Source organism: Camarhynchus parvulus, chromosome 3 (assembly GCF_901933205.1).
Source record: "Camarhynchus parvulus chromosome 3, STF_HiC, whole genome shotgun sequence".
Lineage (NCBI taxonomy): Eukaryota > Metazoa > Chordata > Aves > Passeriformes > Thraupidae > Camarhynchus > Camarhynchus parvulus.
In genome coordinates this window covers 109,691,121-109,718,096 of record NC_044573.1, presented here as the reverse complement: position 1 = coordinate 109,718,096, position 26,976 = coordinate 109,691,121, and the positions used below count along the sequence as shown (strand labels likewise).

Genomic DNA, 26,976 nt, shown 5'->3' with positions numbered 1-26,976 from the left:
TACTCCCCACACTGTCTGAATTTCCAGGCTGTGAAACAAGCTCAAAGTGATCCAAATCTGGTGTTAATCTACCCAAAACAGTCCATTACTGCCACTTTCCAGCAGATAAAAAACTACTTGCTAATAAAAACAACCCTCAGTTTCACAGCGTAATGATTAATTAAAAAAAAAAGAACTAACTGGAAAGAATTCAATTTTTGGTAGAGTTTTTCCTTTTCAAGCCATGCTTTTGCCTTTTCTGTCTCCCAGGTGGTATTTTAGAACTCTGAGCAGAAAAGATGCTGAAAGGCTGCTGTTGTCTTCTGGGAACAAAGTTGGTTCTTTCCTCGTCAGGGAGAGTGAAACCACCAAAGGTGAGATCCGTGGAGCAAAGGTAATTCCCCGTTGTTGCCCAGGCTTGGAAAACCTTCAGCAGGGCTCTAGGAGTGAGCTGGGGGTTTGGAGGGCAAAGATTTGCTCATGATCTACTCCTCTGTGCAGTTCTGGCTGTGGTAAGAGTGGCTCTTCCACCAGAGTTCATGGCAGAGACACAGGGACACAAATAAGCAGATTTTCCAAAATAGTTTAGGGGGTTTTCTTTTCCTTTTCTTCCCAAGGAAATGTTTATTTTTCTTTTTTAAAGATGTTTCTACACACTCTAGAAGGAATATTTCTCCTGTTTGCAACAGAAACTTGCACAGTTTGGACAAAAAGAGATTTTCCTAGGGAAAACGTATTTTCCTAGGGAAAACATGTTTTCCCTGATTGTCTGCAGCAAGGGGAATTCATACAAAACAGAACTTTTGGAAGGAGAGTGACTGGAGCAGGATAAATGGATTTCATCCACTTTCCTTCCATATGAACGTGTGTGATTTTTGAAGAAATTATTCAGTGAGGATGGAAAGACCAGACAATGCTCCAACTCCTCTTGGGTAGTGGATATAGTTATTAACCACAATAGAAAACCATGTAATTTCAATTTCTTTGTTCCATATTATTAATTCATAGAGTCTGGAAGTTAGTTTAGGCTTTCCCATGGGGATTCCTTATTGTTTCTTTCCTACTTTTTTCTCCTTGCTTCCTCTGGGCCATCGTGCGTGTTTACAGCATGGAGATGTTCATGATGGTCCCGTGGTTCTGCTCTGAACCAGATCCATGGATTAGGTCAGGAAAGTGCTTGTGTCTTGCTGTCATTTGGTTCCTTTCCTTTCAAGTGGATGCAGGAGTCTTTCCTTAACACGTGGGAAAAGGTGCTTTGTGTCTTCCCAATAGAATCAAGGAATTGTTTAGGTTGGAAACCCTCTAAGATCATGATGTCCAACTGTGACTTCTTCAGTAGAGAGTTGGAGCATCCATCTAGAATCATATGGAACCTTCATTTCCTTTTATTTTTTTCCCAAATATTCCAAAGGCCCAGACCAAACAATAAGAGAGGGAACAGTCGTGTTCCTCCACCCTACAAATGGCTCTTGCCTACTGCAACATCTCCTTCTTCCTTCCTTGTCTCTTTTTTTTCCCTATTCACCTTGGGAGGTCTCCAAGGCAGAATCTGTTCCTTCCACCATGGAGGTGCTCCTTGCACCATTGCCAGAAAATTAAACAGTGCCAGGGTCTGGAGGCAGCAGCTGGAATCTCATCCTCCTGTAGCAGTCTCCCTCAGCCCCCAGGCTGTGTCAGACTGTGACATTGTACTTTGAATTTCCCCCTCTGCCCCGTGCCTGGGCTCACCTCCACACATCCCTGCTGAGCTGATGCTAAGCAGGAGGGCTGCTATCCATAAGGATTTGCAGCTTTTAGAATTTTTAGGGAACATTCAGCGCAGGAAACATTTCAGATATTTGTTTCTAAGCATTTCACTTTATAAGTCACTTTTTCTGCTGTATCTCCCTGCTACTTTTGTGGTGTTTTTGCAGTGATCAGGCTTGGACTTAGAGCCACGTGCTGCTCTTCTGTTTATCCCATTCCCACTCTCCCTTTGTTTGTTGGGATATTTGGGGTGTTCATTGCACCAGGAAGGGCAGGGAGCACCCAAAGCAAACACTGGAGTGCTGTGTCTGAAGCTCTGTCCACACATGATCCTGGTCTTTGTGGCATCTCTAGGTGCCACACATGCATGGGATCAGACCTTTCCCTGCACTTGTTTAGGACAATTGTCCCCAACTTCTGCAATTATCTGGAGTGTGGATGTGTCTTGGTCACACACGGCTTCAGCAGAGGTAGTGGAGTCCTGAAATCCAAGGAGAAATCACCAGATTCTCAATGCCCTGTCTCTGCTGTCAAGAAGAATGAGGTGTGGGATATTCTGCATTAGCAGATGTGGGTTCCACTCCATGGAAGCCCCACGTGAGTCCCAAATGCTCAGGTGTGTCTCTGCCCTGTGCCTTTTCTGATATTTAGGATAAAATATGGATGTTATTCCTTCAAACACCTCATCCTCTGAATCATCCAACTGCTGCCTGAGCACCCTGTGCTTTGGGTGCTTGAACAACCACGTTTGATCCATCTCAGCCACAGCTTCCTCCTCCCTAAAGAGAAAGGGAAAAGACAAAGCCAGGAATCTCCAAATGTGCCATAAAGCTGAATTCCCTGATGTAAAGCTCCCTGTGGCCCCCCAAGAGATGTGCAGAGCAATGTCATGGAATTAACCCTGCCCTTGCAGCCCCGCTGTTTTTTCCTGTTTTCTGCCCCCATGACGTGTATTTTCATTCACTTGGCACATCACCACCAAAATTTGACCACCAGGGACAAATTTTAGCCACTGGGCTGAGCTAAATCCAATTAATGACTTAAACTGGGAGGTGGTTGCCTCATACTGGGATGTCTCAGGCACAGTGGGATGGGTTCTGCAGCCTGACTAGGAGCAGCACCTATTCCCAGCCCATCCTGAGCTGGGTCTCATTTTCCTCATGGTTTGAGATGCAGAAACTCTGCAAATCTTCAGAGCCAACATTTCTCAAGGTCCCCAAAAGGCACATTCAGCATCCTGGGAAGATGGGGACAGTGTGGGAAGCACTGAAATAATCGGCAGAGCACTGTCCTTGCCGAAGCTGCTGCAAATAAACAAAGTCCCCCTGAAGTACCAATCATTCCAAAAGCTGCAGGAGCACATTCCCCCAGCTGTGCTGAGCCACGGGCTCCTGGCTCCCAGCAGCATTCCTGCATCTCTGCTCCCAGCAGGAGGGACCTCACTGAGCTCAGCCTCTGCATCCAGCTCAGCCTCTGCATCCAGCTCAGCCTCTGCATCCAGCTCAGCTCCTGCCCTTCCCTTGGGAAGGATTTAAGGGGCTGCTGAGAGCTGCAGGAGCAGGAAATGGACTAAACACGTCCCCAGGTGCTATATCGATGTGGCATTTAAACCCTTCCAGGAATGGGGGCTCCATCACTGTCCTGCAGCTGTGCCAGGGCTGGTCAACTTTTTGATGAAGAAATTGTTCCATAAATTTTGTACTCTGGACTCATTACCAGCCCAGATCTGTGCCAGGATGCAGAACAGGTGAATGTCCCTTGAGGCTGGGAAGACTGGCTATCCTGGTATCATCAGAGGGATGGAATGATTTTTTTTTGCTGTCATGGGAGAGGGTTGGATGGGGCCTGGAGCAATTGGTTTAGTGGAAGTTCTCTCCATGGCAGGAGTGGAAAAGATGAGTTTTAAGCTTCCAACCAAACCATTTGTTTGTGGTTTGATACTCTGATTTACCAATGTGCAGGGTGATGTCCTTGAGGCTGAGGAGCAAGAACTCCTTTTGGCTATCCTGGATATCATCAGAGGGAATTAGGAGTCAATGATTTTCATTTTCTGCTGTCACTGGGAGCAGGGAGCAGGTTGGATAGGGCCTGGAGCAACCTGGTTTAGATGTCTCTGTCCATGGAACAAGATGAGTTTTAAGAACCCTTCCAACCCAAACCATTCTGTGATTCTGTGAAGGAAGAATTGAATCTTTCCCTTCAGTGCCTTGCCCCTGCACAGCAACTCCCAAGGGAGAAGGAAAAGGAAGCTCCACCACGCTCCCTGCAGTAAATTAAACTGTGACTGGGGCTGAGATGCAGTCATTAGCTTAATGACAGGATAAAAATTAACTCTGGCAGCTGAGAGATTGGCCCTGACTCTGTTTGAAAGGTGTGGGAGAGTTTGAAGGGTTGATGGGGCCTGGAAAGGAGATCCTGTGGGAGAAGAGTATTTTGGGTGCAACCTCTGGCAAACAGGGCAGGTCTCCATTCCCTGCTGACTCTCAGCCCCCAGACACCCCCTTGCAGATGCGTTTTGTCATCAATTCCTGGATTTCCTTCTGCAGAATCATTTGGCCTCAGTGCAGCTGCCTTCACACCACGTTTGGCTCCTTCCTTGAGCAGACCTCACCCTGTAAAAATCCCCCACAAACCCTAAGCTGTGTCCCAGGCACACCAAGCACCCTCCTGGTCTTGTGCCACATGAGCCCAACTCTCCTGGGCTGCAGCCTGGCCTGGGCAGTATTTCAGTCTCTTTGAAATTAAAACAATGTCATCGCCCTCAACAGCAATAATGGAAGGTAATAACAGTTAATAATAATAGTAATAATAGAAATAATAGCAATAGTAATAATTATAATACTAGAAATAATAACAGTAGAAATAATAATACTAGAAATAATAATAGTAAACTACTACAATAATAGTAATTGTAGTAGTAGTAGTAGTAGTAGTATAATAATAATAATAATAATAATAATAATAATAATAATAATAATAATAATAATAATAATAATAATAATAATAATAATAATGTGTTGTCATCAATGTCATATTCTTCTTCACAGAATCACAGAACCATTCAGGTTAAAAAAGATCTCTTAAGATTATCAAGTCCAGCCTTTGGCCTTGATGTTTATTATCATTATTTTGGAACTTAGGGCCACAGAGGAGCCAGTAGAGCCATTTCTTTGCCTTTCCCTCGAGGCCTTATTGCCTCACTGAAGATGTTTCAGGGCTGTTTCTCAGTTGTTCAGCTTAAGGACTGATCAAATCAAAAAGGCTTCTTAATTTGTCTTCTGCCTGACATTCATGGTGAAGGAAAGAGAACCAGAAGAGCTTCCTCTGCTGAGGAGACCACCACGTCAAATTGAGGTTCTCTGGCTCTGGATTTAAACCACCAGGCTTTTTCCATGGATTTTACACCACCAGATCTGGTCTCTGCAGGAAGGGAGTCCCCTCAAAGTGATTGCTGGCATTTGGGAAAACTTCAGAGTCTTCCAAACTCTGCTTGTAAAGATTTATGATCACTCCAACAGAGCAAATATCCACAGAGGTGGGGTCTTTTTTGCTGCTTTTTATAAATGCAAATGGGTTTCAGGCACAGTGTAGGGAAAACTGCTGGTGCTGGGATGGAGAAACAGCAGCCAGTGAGGATTTTATGTTAATAAACTTTCCCCTCACGTGCAGGCTTAGGGTTTCAGACTTGCTGTTTCTTCTTTTTATGATCCTGCATGAACAGATACACACTTTTAAACATGTATAGCCTTGCCTTTTCATTAAAAAACATCAAAAATGGGCAATTTATCAGCCCAGGTGACATATTAGACTTAGAACAGCCCAGCAGGCTTGTAACAACTCACTCCATAAATACAATCCAGACAAAGGGGAAAAAAAACCCACTACTAAGCTGCCTTGAACCACACTGACACAGGCTGGAAGTTCTGCTCTGCAGCAACATCTAGTGATGCTTTTGTGCACTGAAACCTGCCCTGGTTTAGACTGTCATGGAGGGAAGTGCAGGTTGGAGGGGTGGATGGCTGAGCAGCTCCCTTGGGGCCCAAAAGGGACAAGATTCCTGATGGGAATCCCTAGATCTGGTCACAAGTTTGTGGCTGAACAAGACAATTCTCCTGAACCCACCTCCTGTGCCCCCCCAGCTGAACCACTGACCTTGGCACAAGGTTTAATGATGTTTAATCATTAGAGGAAAAAGGCTTTAAATGGCTTTAAATTGAAAGAGCGCAGGGTTAGATTGGATGTTAGGAAGAAATTCTTCACTATGAGGGTGAGGCCCTGGCACAGGGTACCCGGAGAAGCTGTGGCTGCCCCTGGATCCCTGGAAGTGTCCAAGGCCAGGTTGGATGGGGCTTGGAGCAACCTGGGATAGTGGAAGCTGTCCCTGCTCATGGCAGAGGATGGAAATGGAAGAAATTTAAGTTCCTTTCCAACCCAACCCATTCTGATTTCATGATGCTGAGGCTGGCAGAGCTCAGATGGGAATATGGAGCTGTGGAAAGACCATCCTGACCTGGGGAACATCTGCCTGCTCTGCCTGCAGAGGTGCTGCTGGTCCCCACAGGGCTTCCACTGGGCTGTTGGCCACAGCACAGGCAGGTGTTACTCCTGGAAGCCTGGACTGGGTCAGTTCAGCTTTGATGAACCTTTATGCTGTCCCCTTGCCTTGGAGAGAGAAAAGCTGTAAATTCTGGGGGACGTGCCCTGGAAAGGCACCAGCCAGGGCTGGTTTGGAGCTGTTGGTGGAAAGAGGAGGCAGCTGGTCCCTGGCTGGGATGCAGTTTGTCCTCACAGCTCGTTCTGCTCCTTCTCCAGATGCCTATTCCCTGTCTGTGAGGGACAACAACTCTGCTCACGGGGACATCATCAAACACTACAGGATCCGCTCCCTGGATGGAGGGGGGTACTACATCTCCCCCAGGATGACTTTCTCCAGCCTGCCAGAGCTCATCCATCATTACAGCCGTAAGTTCTCTGCCTTCTCTCGTGGGTTTGTGTCCTGGAAGAGGGTGGGGACAGAGGGAGGATAGGTTTGGGAGACAGCGCAGCTGCTCACGGGGCAGGAGTGATCCTACGACCAGAACCCATGACCTGGTTTCCATCTTAGGGAATTGCAAGGGTGAGCTCTGCTCCCAGCCCTAAAGTCAGGGAGTGTCCCCCATCAGGAAAGGAAAGAGGGGAATGTTGCCAGGATATGCAGGAGGGATGCATGGGAAGCAAGGTTTGGGCAGGGTAATTTGCTCCTCTATGGCTCCCTTTGAACTTTCCCCTTTGTTTGGGGCCATTCTGGGTGCCTTGATCCCTGTGGCTGAAACTTTTAATGAAATCATAGAATTATAAACGTTGGAAAAGCCCTCTAAAACCACTGAATCCACCTGTTCCCCCTGAACTGCCAAGGCCACCACTAACCCATGTCCCCAAATGCCACATCCACACAACCTTTAAACCCCTCCAGTGCTGGGGGCTTCACCACTTCCCTGTGTGGTTGTGGAGGTTTCCATGGGTTGATTTTTCCTGGCATGTGTGGATGGAGGAGGAGAAGGTTTTCTCTGCCATCCCACTGAAATCTCCTGTGCTTTGTCCTCCTCCAGAGAAAGGGGATGGGCTGTGCCAGCGCCTCACAGCTCCCTGCACATCCCTGGTTCCCCAGAGACCCTGGGCCCAGGATGAGTGGGAGATCCCTCGGGAGGCCCTGAAGCTTGTGAAGAAGCTGGGCAGTGGGCAGTTTGGGGAAGTGTGGATGGGTAAGTGGAACCCCTTCCATTCCAGGGGAAAAAAAGACATAAAGAGAGGAGATGGGAAAACCTTTTATTTCCCTAAGGCAATACTATTCTAGGAGTGGGGATCCTTAAGGACAAACATATATTTATGGGCACACACAGGATCCCTGGGAAGGACTGGACAGCTCATGTTTGCAGAGATCAGGGGTTGAGAAAGGGTTTCATAGGGGATAGGTGTTGAAATTATTATTTACTCATCTCTTGGGATATGCACTCATTTTTCCTGGGAATCCTGGGGACAACTGTAGTGACACCAGTGATCCTAAGTCACACCCAGTAGGGTACCTGGGTGACATTTTCCCACTTCTTTCTGCCTTCCTGTTCCACTTTTTAGCCCAGATCTCCATCCCTGATGCTCTCCTGCCTACTGCTAATCAGCAGGAGAGGAAGTGTGGGGAGCCCAGCTTCCTTTGCCGCCCTCTTTGTGGTTGCTGGTTGCCTTGGAAATGGAGATTGTGGACAGGACCAGGCTGAGTTCATGTGCTGACTGCTCAGTCCTGCCTTTTTGGCTGCATTTGGATGGTTTGAGAGCCCAGCTGGTGGGAGGCCCCAGGGGTTTCACCCAGAAAGGGTCTGGGAGGGCTGTGTGAGGATGGGCTCAGTGCAGGGACCATCCCTGATGCAGCCTCATGGACTGACAGCTGTGACATGAGTGTCCCTTCTCCTCTCACACTGCTGGCACTGGGATCTACCACGTGTTCCTTCATGAGGGATTCAAGCTGTTCCTGTGGTTTTCTGCTCCATGAGCTCTCCTTATTACACAACCCCACATGAGCTTGCAGAGAGCCCAAAATTCCTCAAAACACCATCATCTCCCTGCAGGGAGCCCAAAATTCCTCAAAACACCATCATCTCCCTACAGGGAGCCCAAAATTCCTCAAAACACCATCATCTCCCTGCAGGCTACTACAAGAACAACATCAAGGTGGCTGTGAAGACCATGAAGGAGGGCAGCATGGATCCCGATGCCTTCCTGGCAGAGGCAAACCTGATGAAGAAGCTGCAGCACAACAAGCTGGTCCGGCTGTATGCCGTGGTCACCAAGCAGCCCATCTACATTGTGACAGAGTACATGGCCAATGGTAAAAACCCTCCTGGAGCTCTGTGCTGGGCTTCTGCAGAGCCACTCTGGTGATCTGGCCAGTGCTCCTGTGCAGAATGAGGGTGGGCAGGAGGGGTTGTACCAAATCTGCAAGCAAGTGACCCAAAAGTTTGATTCTAATACAGAAAGAGATTTTCTGGGTGATGAAAAAACTGTGGTGATGCTCAATTTGAAGAGTGTTTAAAGTTCTCCTCCCCACTGTTCTCACTGGAAGTTTGTTTCAGGTTTTTACTCCCCTCATGGTGAAATTGTCCTTTCTTTCGCCCCTCTTGTTTATAACAGTTCAAACAATGAATGCCCAGCAGTTTGCAACAGATCTGTGTAAAACAGAGGGAAATTTGGGCTGTTTGGGAGCTTTCCTAATGAAAGATGCTGCAGTGGACACCCATTCTGGCTGCTCAGATTTCCCTTAGGATGGAGGCAGATTTGTTGCATATATTCAGAGAAGCACCAGGGAAAACAAATTTGTAAATTATTCAGAAGAGTGACAGCAGTCTCTCCTCTCCTCTCCTGCAGGGTGTTTGCTGGATTTCCTGAAGACAGAAGAAGGAAGCCAACTGAATCTCCCCAAACTCATTGATATCTCTGCTCAGGTCAGTGAACAGTGGGTGGGAAAAGGATCCAAGATTTTTTTTATAACTCAGTGAAATTCCTGCAAGTCTGAAGTCAGTCAGAGCAAAAGTTTTCTGGAGAAGAACAGCTCCTCCTGGTGTGCTCTCTTAGGGATTCTCCTCATCCTTCTCTGTCCATGTGCATATCAGTTCTGTCCTTAGGGCAACCCTCTGATAGCTTAGTGCAGGGTTAGAGATCTGGAGTTTGGGGTTTTTTGGGGGGTGGTTGAAATTTTTGGTCTGATTTTATTTTTTTTGCTTTTCTTCCTTGCTGAGGAGGGAAAAAAAAGGTTTCTTTCTCCTTTTACTGAAAAAGGAGAAAAAGCTCAACAAAGAGACTTCCAATGCAGGACCAGCAGTTCTGCCTTTCTGAGGATGAGGCATAAAGGATGTTCTGATCCTCATATCTGGGAATTTTGCTCTTTAGGAAAACAAACTTTTAGCCTTTAAGCATCCCCAGGCTGCAAATCCTCACAGCTGTAGCTGCAGCTTAAAATTTTAGTCCAGAAGGGCCTCTATAACACAAATAGGGCAAAATTAGGGAAACCACATGAAGAATGAGAATGGCTAAATCACTGCACTTTGGTCCCAGACAGCTGTTGACAGAGTTTGGCTCATCCAGAGCAGAGTCAGGCTAATTAGGAAATACTGGCAAAAAAAAATACCCTGAAGCATCAGGCTGAATATGGAATTTATCCATTAAATCACTCAGATTCTCTTGTCAAAGTGGACTTGAGGAAACAATGTGCAAAATTTGCTGGTTCCAGTCCTCATACAGCGTTGCTTTTTAATAAATTAAGAACTGGAAAATCTTAATATTTGAGGGGATGGTTTATTACAGTGAAATATTTTAATTCTTGCTTTAACCAGAGTGAAAAGATTTAAATGCTTTAAAGCAGTGCCACCTTCTGTCATTTTTAATTTGAACTTTCCATAGGGGCGCAGAGGAACCTCTTTCTGTTCCTTCCCTCTTCACTGCTGATAATTTTTCCATATCTGTAACTTCATCATTGATGTCTGTGAGATGTTATGGAGACAAATGCACACTCCCTGTTTAGGGTATTTGACTTAATTACTTCCCTCCTTCCCTCCTCTCCTGAAATCTCCACTTCCCTCCCTCCATCTTTCATTGTTTCATTCCCTCTCTTGAAAATTACAGCCTGTGATTTGTGTAAAATTCCCGAGGATAAGGAATTAATTAATTCCTTTAATTAATTAATTAATTAATTAATTTCTTACTTCAATTTATCCATATTACAGAGCCCTTGGGGTGAGTGGGAGCATTCCCCAGAAATTGGCAAGGTGCATTTCTGTGCAGGACCAGAGCAATCTCTGGGTGACTCAGAGCAAAGATTTTGGTCAATGTTACAGAGTTATGGAATCATGGAATGGGTTGGGTTAGAAGGATTTGAAAAATCATCTAATTCTGACCCCCTGCCATGGGCAGGGACACCTCCCACTATCCCAGGTTGCTCCAAGCCCTGTCCAGCCTGGCCTTGGACACTTCCAGGGGTGGTGGGACAACCACAGCTTCTCTGTGCAAACTTCACCACCCAGCAGGACCAGGATAATTGAGCACAGACCAAACCCCCACACCCCAGCCATACAAAACCCACAGAAGTCACCCTCAGCGCGAGGTAGGAAGAATTTTACCCATCCCTGAGGCATCAGCTGGAAGAACAACTTTCATCCTTCCCTCTCCCAGCCCAGCACCACCTCCCCAGGGCAGGGACTCAGACATTCCCTGGGTATCTCTGGGAGGAGCAGCAGGAGGAAAGGGCAGTCTGCTGAGCTATTTTGCAATCTGCTTATCTGTGGTGTTGGGGTGACATCACAGCTCAGCAGGCACCCAACCCTCTCGAGCGCAATTTTTGATCCAATGACATCCGTGTGAGTTAAAATTAGAACAGTCTGGGCTGATACACTCGCTCCTGTGGTCAGTCTTGAGGGTAAATGCTTGAAAACACTCTGGGCTGGAACGGGCTGAGCACCAAGTCCTATCTCATTAACATCAGGACAGGAAATTACATCAATTCTTCCATTTTCCACTGCAGAAATCAGCCCTTGCACTAGAGGGGTGTTGACACAGGTTAGAAATGCAGCATTGGAAAGTATGTGTGAGTATCCTGTTTGAAACCACATGTGAGTGCAGAGGCTCATGTGAATCTGCATGGAGTGGAAAATTGCTCTGACCTCACCCACAGGCACTTAAAAGCTTTAATGGGTGCTACCCCTTGCTGGCAGGGGCTGCATATGTCCACTCACCTTCCCAAATCTGAGACTCAACCTGGCAACCTCTGTCTTCTATCAATCTCCCTTTTCAACCCCCAGCACTCATCAATGAAATATTGCTGCTGTCATTGATAAAGGCTCATCACACACCAGGTGTCTCAATTAGATTTTAGGAATAAATTCTTCCCTGAGAGGGTGGTGAGGCCCTGGCACAGGGTGCCCAGAGAAGCTGTGGCTGCTCCTGGATCCCTGGAAGTGTCCAAGGCCAGGTTGGGTGGGGTTTGGAGCAACCTGGGATAGTGGAAGGTGGCCCTGCCCATAGGAGGAATTTGGAATGAGAAGATCTTTAAGGTGCTGAAGTCACTTCCAACCATTCTATAATTCTGTGATTTGCTAGTTTGATTTTTTGTGGGTTTTTTTTCCCTTTTTTAATTCACATATTTAACTTGGAATGTTTATGACTAATATGCCTGCTGGAGAGGAGAGAGTTGTGGCAGAAACTGGGAATCCAGTGATGTGGTTTCAGCTCTCGCTGCAGACACGACTCAAGGCAAAACAGAGAGTGGTGCTTCTGTTCTGCTTCACTTGGCTGCTCAGGATGGTAAAGCTGAATATCTGCACCTGTACAAGCGCAATATCTATTTATTTATCTGTCTGCTGATCCACCTGTCCATCCATTATGCATCCATCCATCCATCCATCCATCCATCCATCCATGGGCAACGTAGGCACATCCATGCTCATGGAGAAAAAACACCAACCCTGTAAAAATGCTGTGCTTTGCAAAGGTGGGTGAAAACCACCCAAGATCCCATGGGGAGGTGATGATGAAGGTGTGTTCTTCCTCCCCTCACAGGTGGCAGAGGGCATGGCCTACATTGAGCGCATGAACTTCATCCACCGGGACCTGAGGGCCGCCAACATCCTCGTGTCAGAGACGCTCTGCTGCAAAATCGCCGATTTCGGCCTGGCCAGGCTCATCGAGAACGAGTACCTGGCACAGGAAGGTGGGTGCCCTTCCCAGCACTGCTCTTATCTCCCACCGTCCTACTGATGGGATCTCTGGTGTTGAGATGACCCTGAGGTGTTAGAAAGTCTCTTTTTCCCAGCCCTGAGACTGAAGAAGAAGGCAGAATTCCTTGGGTCTCGTTCTCAAGGTTCTTTATTTGCTCTTGTCTAATACATTCTTTCTCTGACCTGCTGAGGTCTGTCCAGCAGGTTGGTTCATGGCACACTGACCACCCTGGGGCAGTGTTATCTATTTATACTAAAAACTACATGTACATTATTTGCAATAACTTCCCAATACCTATCACCTGTGTTAGACAGTGAGCTTCTACCTTAAACCAATCCAAAAGTGCCACCATCACAGCAGAAGATGGAGACTAAGAAGAAGAAGGAGAAAGACAGAACACACCCAGATTCCTCCATCTTGCCTCCTGAACCCCCATTCTAAAAACCCCAAAAATCTATTTTTCACCCCATGACAAACTATTATTCTCCTTAAACTATCTTGACTTGTAATTCTTCATATAAAGGTGGTAATTGTTTTTTCCATGGGTCAAGATCAAAGGCACAGGGGTCTTGGGTCCTGTGCCAAGGTCTCTGAGCCCCTTGGCAGGGTCTCAACTCCTCCAGGGCAGCCAGAGGAATTTCCTGGGTTCCGACAAATACCTATCACCTATGTTAGACAGTCTGTCTCTACTCTAAACCAATCCAAAAGTGCCACCATCACAGCAGAAGATGGAGGACAAGAAGAAGAAGGAGAAAGACAGGACACACCCAGATTCCTCCATCTTGCCTCCTGAACCCCCATTCTAAAAACCCCAAAATTCTACATTTTCACCCTGTGATAAATTCACTAACATTCTGTTCAAACCCTTGTGGCTTGTAACTCCTCGCACAAAGTTGGTAATTGTTTCCATGGGTTAAAATCAAAGGCACAGGTGGTTTTGACTCTGTGCCAGGGTCTCTGAGCCTCCTGCCTGGTTCTTGAATCCTCCAGGGCAGCCAGAGGAATATCCTGGATTCTGACATCCTACCCGAGGAATGCCAGGATACCAGGCTGGCATCAGGCAGAGGGCAGGGGAAACAGAAACACCCAAACATCCAGTCCTGGGAGAGGCAGCAAGGCTTGGGGGCTACAAAAGCAACTGAAAACTGGAGAGGGAAATAGGAAAAAACTCTTTTGATTCTGTTTGGGGGATTTCTGATGCCCCTCCAGTTGTTTGCTGGAGAAATTTGACCTCTGCTAACAAAAACTGCTGCCTGTGGCCTGGTTTTTGTGAGCATTCAATCCAGAGGGGAAGAAATAACAGAGCTGGAGCCACAAGTCTGGATCCAGCAGCAGCTTCCAGGTGTGCCAGGCAAACCAAGCCCTGACTACATCAGGTCCCTTCCACAGCAGAGGGACCACATAGAAAACAATAAATCACGGAATCTTTTGGTTTGGAAAAGACTTCTGAGGTCATCCCTGTACTGAGCTCTGAGTCCGAGGTCAGGATGAGATCAAATTCAGATTGCAAAGAGACTCCGCAGAGCATCAGGGAAAGCAGCAGAAGTGGCTGAAATAAAACAATTCAGTCAGGCATAAGTGACACTTACCAGAAGATTTTCAAATTTTGGAAATCTGTCCACTTCTAGAGTTGGGATGAGATAAAATTCCCCTTAAAATATACTCTGAAGAAAGGAAATTTAATAGTTTTTATGGGTTTTTAAATAAGATAAGAAACATTTCTTTCAATTTCCTGTCCCCAAGATACTTTTTGATACAAATCATACCCATTTCAACATGCAAGACTATTTCAGAATAGTAAAAGATCCCAAATGTAATTTGGAAACTGCCATGAAGGGGAATTTTGACTTTGCTGCAAATTTTTAAGGCAGTTTTATCCTTAAGAGAAGCTTTGATGAAATCGGTATAATTCTGTTAATAACCAAAGGAGCTGCTTTTCCAGCAGAAAGCAGCTCCCATCAGCATTTTTCCAGCTAGCTTTGCTCTGGAATAACACCTCCCCTCTATCTGCTTTGAACAATTCTCACTTCATATATTGCATTTCCCAGCCTTGTCACTCAGAGTGTGATGTGCAACAACTGAGGTGCTTATTTCACACCCTGCAGTTGGATTTCCAGTCCTGGGAGGATGTGTATAAATAAAAATGTGGTTTCCTCTGCAGTGTAACATGATCAGTTCCCACTTATCAAGGTGGTTTTGCTGTTGGTTTTTTTGTTTTTGTTTTTTTTTAGCTAAACTGAAATTGCAACCTTTTGGTCATTGCTGTCAGCAGCGCATTAAGCAAGAACTTGGTGGACAAAATAAAAAGGGATTTATTTTGGTTTTAATAAAACTCTGCAGCTTTAAGGACTGAGGAATTTATATTTGCTGTTATATTTATGCACTTTTGCTGAAACAACCCCCTTCTAATAAGTGATTTCACAGAATCACAGAGTACCAGGATGGAAAGAGACCTCAAGGATCATGTGATACCATTTTTCTTGGCAAAAGACAAAAAAATTTTTACAGAATAAAATCCTACTGTTGTTGTCCCATAATAAATCTGCCAAATTGGTTTTGAATATTCCATCCAGCTCTGGGACGGAGCAGATCCAGAGGAAGATGTGCAGATAACCAAAGGGCTGGAGCCCCTCTCCTAGGAAGAACCACAGAATCATAATCAAGAGCCCAAAGGAACCAGGGGTTGGTTTGGGGGAATTCTTGTGCCTGTGACAGGTGAGGGAGATGCTCTAACTCCAGGACTTATTTCCAATTGTTTCCTTTGGAACAGGTGCCAAATTTCCCATCAAATGGACAGCTCCAGAGGCCATTAACTATGGGGTTTTCACCATCAAATCTGACGTGTGGTCATTTGGGATCCTCCTGACAGAGATCATCACCTTCGGCAGGATCCCTTATCCAGGTACAGGATCCCTTTTCTGGGTACAGGATCCCTTATCCAGGTACAGGATCGCTTTTTGGGTACAGGATCCCTTATCCAGGTACAGGATCACTTTTCTGGGTACAGGATCCCTTATCCAGGTACAGGATCGCTTTTTTGGGTACAGGATCCCTTATCCAGGTACAGGATCACTTTTCTGGGTACAGGATCCCTTATCCAGGTACAGGATCCCTTTTCTGGGTACAGGATCACTTATCCAGGTACAGGATCACTTTTCTGGGTAGAGGATCACTTATCCAGGTACAGGATCACTTTTCTGGGTACAGAGTCCCTTATCCAGGTATAGGATTATTTATCCAGGTATAGGCTCCCTTATCTGGGTGCAGGATTATTTATCCAAGTACAGAATCCTTTATCCAGGTATAGGATCCCTTATCCAGGTATAGGATTCTTTATCAGCATACAGGATCCCTTATCAGGTACAGGATTCCTTATCCAGGTACAGGATCCCTTATCAGGTACAGTATTTCTTATCCAGGTACACGATCCCTTATCTAGGTTCAGGATTATTTATCCAGGTACAGGATTCCCTTATCTGGGTACAGGATTATTTATCCAGGTACAGAATTCCCTATCAGGATACAGGATCCCTTATCAGGTACAGGATTCCTTATCGAGGTACAGGGTGCTGGGAATGCAGGATGAGTGTCCAGCTCTCACTCAGCTCTCTCTCAGAATCACAGAATTGTTTAAGTTGCAGAAGGCCTCTAAATTGAATTAACCCAGCTCTGCCAAGGCCACTACTGCCCCATGTCCCCGAGTGCCGCATTTGCACATCTGGTAAATTCCTCCAGGGATGGGCACTCCACCACTGCCCTGGGCATCTGTTTCAGGGCTGGACAACCTTTTCCTTGAAGAAACTGTTTTTAATACCTGATCAAAATGTCCCTTGGTACAACTTGAGGCCATTTCTTCCTTTTATCTGAGAGAAGAGCCCAACGCCCCTGGCTGTCCCCTCCTGTCAGGGAGTTGTGCAGAGCCACAGGGTCCCCCCTGAGCCTCCTTTTCTCCAGGCTGAGCCCCTTTCCCAGCTCCCTCAGCCCCTCCTGGTGCTCCAGCCCCTTCCCCAGCTCCATTCCCTTCCCTGGACACTCTCCAGCCCCTCAATGCCCCTCTTGTCACAAGAGCTCCTTCAAGCTGGCTTTCCTTCCCTCAGTTATCCCTGTGCAAAGCCAAACTTAGAGAGGGGGATCAGGGAGGGGACAGAGGCATGGAGAGGAAGCACAACCCTGAGGAAAGATTTCCAGAATTCAGGAATTCCAGATTCAGGAACCACCTCAGCCCCTCCAGCCCAGCCTGGGCGTGAACTTCGGGAAGCACCGACCTTCCCCCTATCCTGGGTGCTGAATAACTCCTGCTGGGCTCTGTTTCCCCCCCAGGAATGACCAACCCCGAGGTGATTCGCAACCTGGAGCGGGGTTACCGCATGCCCTGCCCGGAGTCGTGTCCCGGGGAGCTCTACAGCATCATCCTCAAGTGCTGGCGCAGCAACCCCGAGGAGCGCCCCACCTTCGAGTACCTGCAGTCGGTGCTCGAGGATTTCTACACCTCCACGGAGAAGCAGTACGAGCCCGAGCCGCAGCAATGAGCAGCCACCGCAGGGACAGCGCTGCACGACAGCCACCATGCTCCCGGTGGCCCGGGGGCTCGGGTTTCCCTTCCTCCCATCTGCGCGTGGAGATGGGGCATGAGGAGAGACACGAGGGAGGAGGATGCTGCCGGCTCTGTGGTTGTCGCAAAGACTGAAGAGGTGGCTCTGAGAGGTGGCACAGGGCTGTGCCCACCTGGCAAGCATCACCTCTGGCACGAAGGACAGAAAACTCCTTCGTGACCCACCTGGATAGAGAAAAACCCCTCAGCCTCGCAGCTGCAGCGCTGGGAAGAGGGGTCCGTGGCCAGGGTGGTGTTGTGGGGGTGAAGAATCACTGACTCGCTCTGCTGGAGATGCTGCATCCCCTCCGTGCCGCGGGCAGGGCTGCGAGCGTGTCCTGTCCGCACCTCCTTGGGCCGGGTGGTGCCCCCTCTCTGCCTCAAATCAGTAATAAAAAACTGGATACGAGGATTTCCCGCTTCTTTATTGAGGTGTCAGCGTGGTGTTGCGGGGGTGAAGAATCTCTGCCCCGCTCTGCTGGAGATGCTGCACCCCCTCCGTGCCGCGGGTGTCCTGTCCGCACCTCCTCGGGCCACACGTGCCGGGTGATGCCCCCTCTCTGCCTCAAATCAGTAATAAAAAACTGGATACGAGGATTTCCCGCTTCTTTATTGAGGCTCAGGGTGTGAGCGAGCCCCTGGAGGAGGAGGGAGAGGCCGGGGGGCTCCCCGGGCAGAGCGGGGTGAGGATGCTGGGGTGGTAACCGGGGAGGGAATGGAAAGATGCTCAAGGAGAGATGTTCGTGGTGTGGCCACGAGATGTCCCTCCTTCCCAGCGAATCTGGGCGGCTCTTGGGCAGTAAAAACTCATGTTAAAAAAAAAAAAAATCAGAAATAAAACCCTTCCTTGCTTGGCTGAGCCTTCGCTGCACAAGCTCCCGGTGCAAGAGCACGGCAGGCGCCGCTCCGCACCCAGCCCGGGAGGGTTCAAATGCAATTTCCCTGATTTTTGGTGAACCTGCAACCCAAGGGAATGCCCAAAAGAGGCTTCAGCCTCCAGTCAGGAGTTTCACTGGACTGAGGAGTGGAGGGCTCATGTAAAAAAAAAAAAAAAAAAACTGCAGAAATAAAACCCTTCCTCGCTTGGCTGAGCCTTCGCTGCACAAGCTCCTGGTGCAACAGCACGGCAGGTGCCACTCCACACCCAGCCCGGGAGGGTTCAAATGCCATTTCCCTGTTTTTTGGTGGATCTCCAACCCGGGAGAATGCCCAAAAGAGGCTTCAGTCTCCAGTCAGGAGTTTCACTGGGTGGAGGAGTGGAGGGCAAAGAAAAGGGGCACAGATGGCACATGGGAGGAGTGTGAGGAGCACAGGAGTGAGCTCCAGGCTGGGGCACAGGGGAACGCTCCAGAACCATCTCCCCAGGGTGTTTCATCTGCTGTTCTCTCCTCCATGAAGTAGATTTTGAGTCCAGCTGTAGAGGGTGCATTTCACAGTGGAAAAGGGAAGATGTGGGAAAGAAACAGCAGAGATGGAAAGAGAAATCTTAAAAAATTCAAATGGTGTTTGTAAGGAATATAGGGACAGACTTTTTACCAGGATCTGTTGTGAAGGAACAAGACGTGTTTTTTTTTAAACTAAAATAGGGTAGATTTAGACCAGATATAAGGAAGATTTTAGAATGAGGGTGGGGAGGCCCTGGCACAGGGTGCCCAGAGAAGTTGTGGTTGCTCCTGGATCCCTGGAAGTGTCCAAGGCCAGGTTGGACAGGGCTTGGAGCGACCTGGGATAGTGGGAGGTGTCCCTGTCCATGACAGGGGGCTTAGAATGGGATGATCCTTAAGATCCTTTCCAACCTAAACTATTCCATGGTTCTATGTCATGTGTACCAGAAAAAGCACCCAACCAAGCCCAAGCCATGATACAGAATTATTGTTCGTGCCACTGCTGCACAAGGGCCTGGGAGAAAAATGAGATGTCCCCCTGAGGGGGAAAGGAGGATTTAATAACAATAAATGATCTCCCAGACTGAGAGAGAACTGGCTGAGATGACCCAGTCTCAGAAATGTTAGGTCTAGTGCAGAAACCCTAAGGTGTCTGGGATTTTTCCATAGGGATGATGGAGGTCTATGGGAGACCTGCATCCCTCTAGGACTTCACTGGAGCTGGGTGGAAAACCTTGGGCTGTGGAGAAGATCTCCATCCTCCCAACCTGAACCCTGTGAACTCAAGGCTAGTAAGTCCTAAAAACAATTTAAGATTAATCAGGGTCGGTCCAGTTCCTTTGTGGTTCCCAAGGGACAAGTCACATGCGCTATCATTACACAAATCTCTTTTTAAACCACAGTGGGGGGAAAGCCATTTATTCAATAACTTCATTGGAGTTGAGGGAAAAGTCTTTCCCCTTGTTTGAACTCCTGCTTGGTCTCTACCAGATACCAGGAACTCCATGCAGAACCAGCAGATTCCTGTTAATGAGATGATAGTCAGGAAATAAATACAGATGAAAGTTGTTTGACTCCTTGGCTGTTAATATTTTATTGAAGTGAATGCTGTGGATGATTTGTGCTGGAGCAAAGCAGGAAGAAGGGCTGCAGGGTGTCTGCTGAGCACTTGTACATTGCATTATCACCCAAGGCCAAAGTGTCAAGTGTTGTAGCCCAAATTAGAAAGGAAATGGATATTTTTATGGCCAGTTGCAGCACGTGGCCAAGCCCAGGGTGAACATAACAAGAGGCTGTGGGCTGAGCTTCCTCTGCACTGGACACCACGGTCCTTTTTGTTCCTGCTGAACAATCATGTTAAATTTGTTCCTTGGGGCAGACCTGGCTCCATGAAGCCACTGGAAACTCTTCCCTTGCTGTGGGGAGCAGGCTGGGGCTGTGCCACCAAGCTCAGCCTCTCCAGGGGATGGAGGGAGAGTGTGGAGTGTGGAGTGTGAGCTCTGTGAACAACCATGGTTTTACAAAACATCCACAGTTTTACAAAACACCCACCAAAACCGCTGGGAAATTGGCCCTGCAGCTCCTCCACCACTGCTGGGCAGAAAAGGACCTGCCCTCCTGAGCATGGACATCAGGGGGTGCAGCCACAATCCCAGGTGAGGAGTGAGGCGCTGCATCCGTGACCTCCAGCCCAGGATGTCCCCAGTGCCATCAGAAAGCTCTAGAAAAACTCTTTTGTCCCCATACCAACCTGGCAGCTTAAGAGATGTCTCTTCACATGGGTGAGCTCCAGCCAGAGGCTCACAGGGGAGCCTTGCAGCAGGAGAAAGGTGATAAAAGTGATCCAGGCTGTCAAATTCAACCTGCCCAGGAAGAACTTGTTGGGCTGTGCAAAGTTATTTTACAAGATATGAGTCAATTCCTGCCACAGACAGAGCATGGGCCCCTGAATGGCCCAGACAAGGATTAAAAATGTTATCGAGTGATGTGTATCCTGCATAATATCCAAGATCATCCTTTCATTTCTTCCCTGGCTGCCACTGGAATGGTATTTCCAATTCTCACACAGAAAGATTCAGTCCTTCACTGTTGGTCTTTGCTTTCCTGTGCAGCCTTGGTGCTCTCACTGCATCCCCATCTTCTGTCTGAAATGTCATCTCTGTGGCTAATGTCTGGTCTTGTGCTGAGTTCCTTGTCATTAACACCCTGTTTACAAGTGGTTTGAGGCTTTGGAGAGAAGGTTTTTGTGGTATTTCTCAGTTCTTCACCTTGCAGATGTAGAAATAGCTTGTGCCTGCAATGTAAAACCTTCCCTGCGCAATGGCTGTGCCCTGTGGCACCTTGGCAAAGTGGGGAGAGCATCTGGAAACTGGGAGCCAGGGCCGGCAGGGGAGATTGGCATGGAAAAATCAGCAGGTGCTGAGGGGAGAGAGGAGGGAGAGCAAAGGAAAACCAGTGAGAGGGCAGGGCTGTGGGGAGCTGCAGCACTGGGTGGTTTTTCTGCTGTCTGTCTGGTAAGGTGTGACCTCCAGCTTTTCTCAGAACCCAGGCACTCCCAGCAATGTGGATTTTCTCATGTCTAATGAAAGATGCAGCACAGCAAACACTCCATCTGCAGCTGGACCCTGGAGCTGTGAGATGGGCTTGGTCAGCTGGGGTAAAACAAGAGCAAAGCAGCATCAAAGTCACAGAGCCATGGAATCACAGAATGCTTTGGGACAGAAGGAACCTGAAGGTTAATCTTGATCCAACCCCCTGCCATGGGCAGGGACACCTTCCACTATCCCAGGTTGCTCCAAGCCCTGTCCAACCTGGCCTTGGACACTTCCAGGGATCCAGTGGCAGCCACAACTTTTTCACAGACAAGAATTTCTTCCTAATACCTAATTGAAATCTATCCTCCTTCAGCTTTAAGCTGCTGTCTCACCTCCTGGGAAATGGCATTTTATTTCAAAGCCATCCCATGCTGGGCTCTTGTTTGGAGCAGGACAGCACTGGCTGCTCACCCACAGGCACACTGCCACATTCCAGGAGCTCAGGATCTCTCCCAAGGGGATAAAGGGAGGATCCAAGTGTCTCCACCTGCTCTGTGCAGAGCAGGCTGCCTGGAGCTTGCCTTGCTGGCCCTGCAAATGGAGGCTGCCCGGGAAGGGAGGTGGTGAGGAACCCTCACCTTGCTCTGTTTTGCCTCCACCCACACACAGCGGGGTAAATATTTCCTGGCAAACACTGCAGAGCAAACAAGGGCATCAGTGCCCTGCCAGGCTGGGCTCTGGGCTCTGAGCTGCTCCACCAAAGGGAACAAGGATCACTTTTTCCACAAGGGCCCCCTCCCAGGAGCCCAGTGCCAAGGGAGAATTCACCCAGCTTGTTTCTCTGAGGAGTCTTGGTTCAGAGCATCCCCAAGGGTGGTGGCACTCCAGGCTGGCTCTGAAAAGCATTTGTGGCCATTCCTGACCGCCCCTAACCAAGGAGAAGCTGGGTCTGTGTGTGACAGCCAGGCTGTGAGGGTGGCAGAGAGCACAGATGGGTTCCTGGTGGGAAGCAGAGGCAGAACCTGCAACAAATCAGCCCAAGGAAATTCCTCTCCATCCCCACTGGCTGCTCAGGGCAGGATTCCATCTCAGCCAGCAGCCAGGAAATCCCTCCAGGGATAACAGGGCTCAAGGGAAGGACTTTCCTTGGTCACTCAGCTGCCCCACAGAGGTTTGTGTTGGGTTGCAGGCAGAGAGGGCTGGGGCTGTTTCTGGAGGATTGCTCATCCGTCGGGGGGCTGAGCTAGGTGTTACAACACCATCCCTGCCTTGGAGAGTCTCTGAATCACTGATTTCCTTGTTCTGCTCTCCCAGGGCTCATGCTGCACCCTTCCCCATGACATTTGGCGTTGCCCACCACTGCAGACAGGCTGTGACCTGCCACGGGTTCTCCTTTCCTAGGCTGCTTCCAGACCTCCTTTCTCCAGGGTTTCCTCCTCCCTTAATCTGTCCAAGGTCACTCCCAGCTAAAATTAGCAGTTTATCCAGCATTGGAGAGAAGGGAAGGCCAGCTGCTGTGGCCTGCTCATGATCCTGGGAGCTGGCCACAGGAGATCCAGCTCTGACTCCCCTTGGAGGTGAAGATGGCCTTGCCATCCTCGTGGTCACCAAAACAAGATTTGTAGCCAACTTGTTCTCTTTCCTTAAACCTGAGCTACAGGTCTCTGCCAGCAAAGCAGAAGGAAGAAACATCTCCCTGGAGCCACCAATCCTCTAAATGCCAGATGTCACCCTGATTGTGACAGCCAGACATCATTGTCTCTGTGAGAGATTCCCCAGGAATCTCTGCAGGACATTCCCCTCAGCCTTTCAAGTGTATATTTAACTCATCCTCACCTGAACTTTCTTTCTGACCTTATCTTTCCTCTTTTCTTCCAAGGGCCGGCTGAAGCCACAGGGTGGAGACAGTGGAAAGGCAGCTGTGGCAGGGTGGTGGGAGCTTTCTGTGGTCAGCCCACTGCCCTGGGCTGGGGGTGCTCAGGATCACGATCAGAAATGGGAATTTAAAGCACATTGACGTCTGGGAGTGAGGACACTGCTGGAAATGAGGTAACAGCCTGCCCAGGGCAGTGGTTGAATCACCATCCCTGGAGGGATGAAAAGCCATGTGGATGTGGCACTTGGGGACATGGGTGAGTGGTGGCCTTGGCAGTGCTGAGGGATGGTTGGACTTGATGATCCCAGAGGGCTTTTCCAGCCTAAATGATTCCATAACCACAGGAAGCCTCCAAGGCACAGGGATAAGCCTTGACTGGGGATTGTGCTCTGGCAAGCAGGGGCATCTTCAGCTGCTCTGAACAGGTAAATGTGAGAGGCTTTAGCCCTGGTTTCTTATCCAGATCAAACCTCCAGAACCACTGGCCTGTCCCATCCAGGAGATCAGAAATTAATATCACACCTTGCCTCTCCCATCTGCATCTGACCAACTTCCATAAAATCACAGAATCACGGAATGGTTTGGGTTGGAAGACATGCTAAAGATCATCCAGTTCCAGACTCCCTGCACAGGGATACCTTCACTAGACCTTGTCATCTTCAAACAAGGATCTCAGGGGCCTTCCTTTGGCAGGACAAACACTGCCAGGGCTGCTCTGGCTGGTATTGACTCTTCAGTACCTTAAACTTTGGCAGCTACTCAGTACAGCTGTGCTTGTAAACAAAAAATCACCAGTTCTTTCCCCTGGTCCTGAGGCCTTCTCTGGCCATGTCCATGCTATTAAACTCTCTCAACCATCCAAAACAGTGTGGACAGATCCAAAACATATTTTGGGAGTTGTTCTTGATGCGTGCTGTCTCCAGTCTGATGCCCAGGGATTGTTTGGATTTTTAATACTTTCTGTAAGGAGCAGGTTAAGAATTTAGCAGTGCAGATGATCAGATTCCTGGCTGGGTTGAATTTAATATCCCAGACACAACCAATAAACACAAATTTGCCTGAAATCACCAGTGCTGATGGACAGAGACACCTCTCTCCATGGGCCAACACCACAGGGGACATCAATCAACCCAACTGGTCAGACTGGAAAAAGCCACCTCTGCCATCCATGGGCTGGCAAATGTTTATCCCAGGTGTTTAGATGCTCCTGTAGGTTCCCAGCTCTGTCTCTACATGGGCCAGGAGCCCTCTGTATCTGCAGATCTCCTCCCCTTGGGCTGTGCAGCATCTCCCCACAGCTCCCCTGGCACCGTAGGTGGTCCTCCAGCCCCACCGCACGGTTGCTTCCCCCGATAACTCCAGGGTCTCCAGGGTCACCCCAAGGGCACTCAGGGGACATGTATCAACCAGCCCCGACACGCTGCACTCCAGGAGTAGCTGTGTTTAGAGCCAGGGACTCTCTGATCTTCAATAACCTGGCAGCAGCTTGTAAACAGAGCGTTTGACGTGATAGCATCCTCCATGAGCAATTTACACCCTTCCCCCCCAGCCCCCTGCCCTCTCCTCACTCCCACTTTGGCTGCTTGGAGCCCAAATTGCTGGGAAAGGTTCAGCCTGTGGCTGAGTGTTGGATGCAGTGGGCTGGGGAGTTGGGGAAGGCTGCAGGGGTGGGAGCACTGCTTTGTGTGTGTGCTCTGCATGCACAGTTTGGGTGCGTGGTGCTGCAGAAGGTGTTTCTAAAATATTGCCTTGCTTTGTCTCTTATGGATTTGAGCTAGAAAGAGCGGGACAGTGGGACACTGCAAAGCCTTGGGCATGGACCAACAACATCCCAGCCCCAAGTGGGGCATGAAAATCTAAAGTCATTTGTTGGGAATAAAGCAACACCCAGCAGGCTGGTGATCTAAATTCACCTCCTGTTTCATAGAATACTTGAATGGTTTGAGCTGTAAGGGACCATAAAGATCAACTTGTTCCACTATTCCCAGGATGCTCCAAGCATCCAACCTGGCCTTGGACACCTCCAGGGATCCAGAGGCAGCCACAGCTTCTCTGGGCACCCTGTGCCAGGGCCTCCCCACCCTCACAGCCAGGAATTCCTTCCCAATATCCCATCCATCCCTGCCCTCTGGCAGTAGGAAGCCATTCCCTGTGTCCTGTCCCTCCATCTCTTGTCCCAAACCCCTCTCCAGCTTCCCACCCTCAGCTCCTTGTACACAAGCAAGGAAGGCCTGAGCCCTGGGGATGGACCGTGTTTTACTCAGAGGGGTTCTCTTGGCCTTGTCCCACTTGGATGCAAAAGGAAGGAGCATTGGGATAATTCATTGCAGGGGAAATGCCCAACCAATGTCCACTCTGAAGCAGGAGGAGCCCAAAAAGATGGATGAAGGGAAAGGAGATGACCCCATTTCTCTGTCTCTCCTAGAAACATGGAAAAGCCCCATTGAAGTTCCATCTCCAAACTCTCCATCCTGCTTAGTCTGGCACAGGTCTGGCTTGGCCTGGGTAGCACTGACCCAGGTGAATCTCAGGCATATTTTTGGGGTTTTTATGAGCCAGACAACCATTCCCAAATTCCCAATAATCATTGTGAGCCTGGCCATCCTTTTCAGAAGATGAAGAGAGCTTAACAGGATGGATCCAACCCACACTGCAGCACCAGAAGGCCCTTCCACCTCAGGAGAAAACAAAATGTGAAGGCAGGAGAAACCAAAGAGCTCTACAGCATATCTCTCCTCTTCCACGGGTAAAGCAGCAGGTGAAGGCCACAGGACAGAGCCCAGCTGTGCTGACTACTTCCAACACAATCTCCCATGAAATCCCTGCCGTCAGCCCCACTCCTCCTCCTCCTCCTCCTCCTCCTCCTGCTTGGAGCAGGACAGCAAAACAACCCTGCCGCATCCCTGCTGGCCGTGGAGCCGCTCAAGGTGACAGTCCCTGCACATCTGTGCCTGTCCCCCCGGGCACCCCTGGCCTCCCTGGGGAATGTTCTGTCCCCGGGAGCAGCGGGAGCGTCACGGGGGAGCGCCTGCGTCAGGCTCTGCTGCCACCGAGGCCTTGACTCCTGCTGGAACAAGAAGGGCTGTGCTGGCAGAGCAGCATGGAATAGCGGGGTTTGGTGGGGGAGATGAAACAGGAAAGCTTTATATTGTTTATATTGTTTATGTTATTTATGTTATTTATATTGTTTATGTTATTTATGTTATTTATATTTGTTGGGGAAGACGAAACAGGAAAACTTTATATTATTTATATTATTTGTATTATCTATATTATTTATATTATTTATATTTGTTGGGGAAGATGAAACAGGAAAGCTTTATAAATATGATTGCCTGGCAAAAGATTTTGAGAATATGGAAACTATAAGCAAGGTTGAAATGAAAGCAAGCTTTGAGATACCTTAGTTACTGAACAACTGGAAAACAGTGGTATGCAGGTAATCCCTTTTTGATGAAACAATACCCTCTGCTTGCAGACGGGTCCAAGGGGCAGAGCAGACCCTACTAGCTTGGCAGAAGGGGTCCAAAGAGTAATTTTTAGGGTTTGAAATGTAACACAGTATGGTAATGTAATGATTCTTATAGGCGGTATGTAAATGCTATAGGATTTGTATATTGTACTAGATTGGCTAGTGAGAATTAGAATATTCAACACAGAAGAAGATTTATTGTATTGTAACAGGAACTTCACTGTCTTTACTCTTCCTTGCTCTCTTATCCTCTTTTACTCTCTCTCTCTCTCATCCTCTTTACCACGCTCTTGCCTTCTCTCTCTTTCCCACTCTCTTTACTTCTCTCTCTCTCTTTCCCACTCACTTTGCTTCTCTTGGGCCTGCTCTGAGCTGTGGCTGGCAGCTCCCAGCAGGGCCTTGCACCCAGGCCCTTTGCAATAAACCCCAAGTTCCACCACCTGGCTTCAGAGATCTCTCATCTCCATCCTTCCCCACTGTCCTACCCCCCGATGCTCCTACAGGGGTTGGGGCACAGGATGCTCCGGTCCATGTCTCTGAGCTGGTGGCTTCAGGGTGGAGCAGGATCTTGGTGGCAGGACTTTTTATGTGGCAGGACCTTGGTGGTCACCAAGAGAATCTGAGCCTCCCAAAACCCCTCACTGCCCTGTGCATCC

General features: G+C 48.5%; 1 protein-coding gene across 1 annotated transcript in view; it reads left to right on the top strand.

Moving 5' to 3' along the window:
• BLK (BLK proto-oncogene, Src family tyrosine kinase) overlaps window positions 1-17,223 on the top strand; it is a 36,742-nt gene extending 19,519 nt beyond the window's left edge. Inside the window, exons 6-13 of the mRNA XM_030945065.1 lie at window positions 250-353; window positions 6,538-6,687; window positions 7,314-7,466; window positions 8,405-8,584; window positions 9,121-9,197; window positions 12,304-12,454; window positions 15,233-15,364; window positions 16,783-17,223. Of these exons, the coding sequence (XP_030800925.1) occupies window positions 250-353; window positions 6,538-6,687; window positions 7,314-7,466; window positions 8,405-8,584; window positions 9,121-9,197; window positions 12,304-12,454; window positions 15,233-15,364; window positions 16,783-16,991 (1,156 nt within the window). The 3' untranslated portion in view covers window positions 16,992-17,223. The remainder of the gene's footprint in view (window positions 1-249; window positions 354-6,537; window positions 6,688-7,313; window positions 7,467-8,404; window positions 8,585-9,120; window positions 9,198-12,303; window positions 12,455-15,232; window positions 15,365-16,782) is intronic.
• Window positions 17,224-26,976: the final 9,753 nt, after the last annotated feature.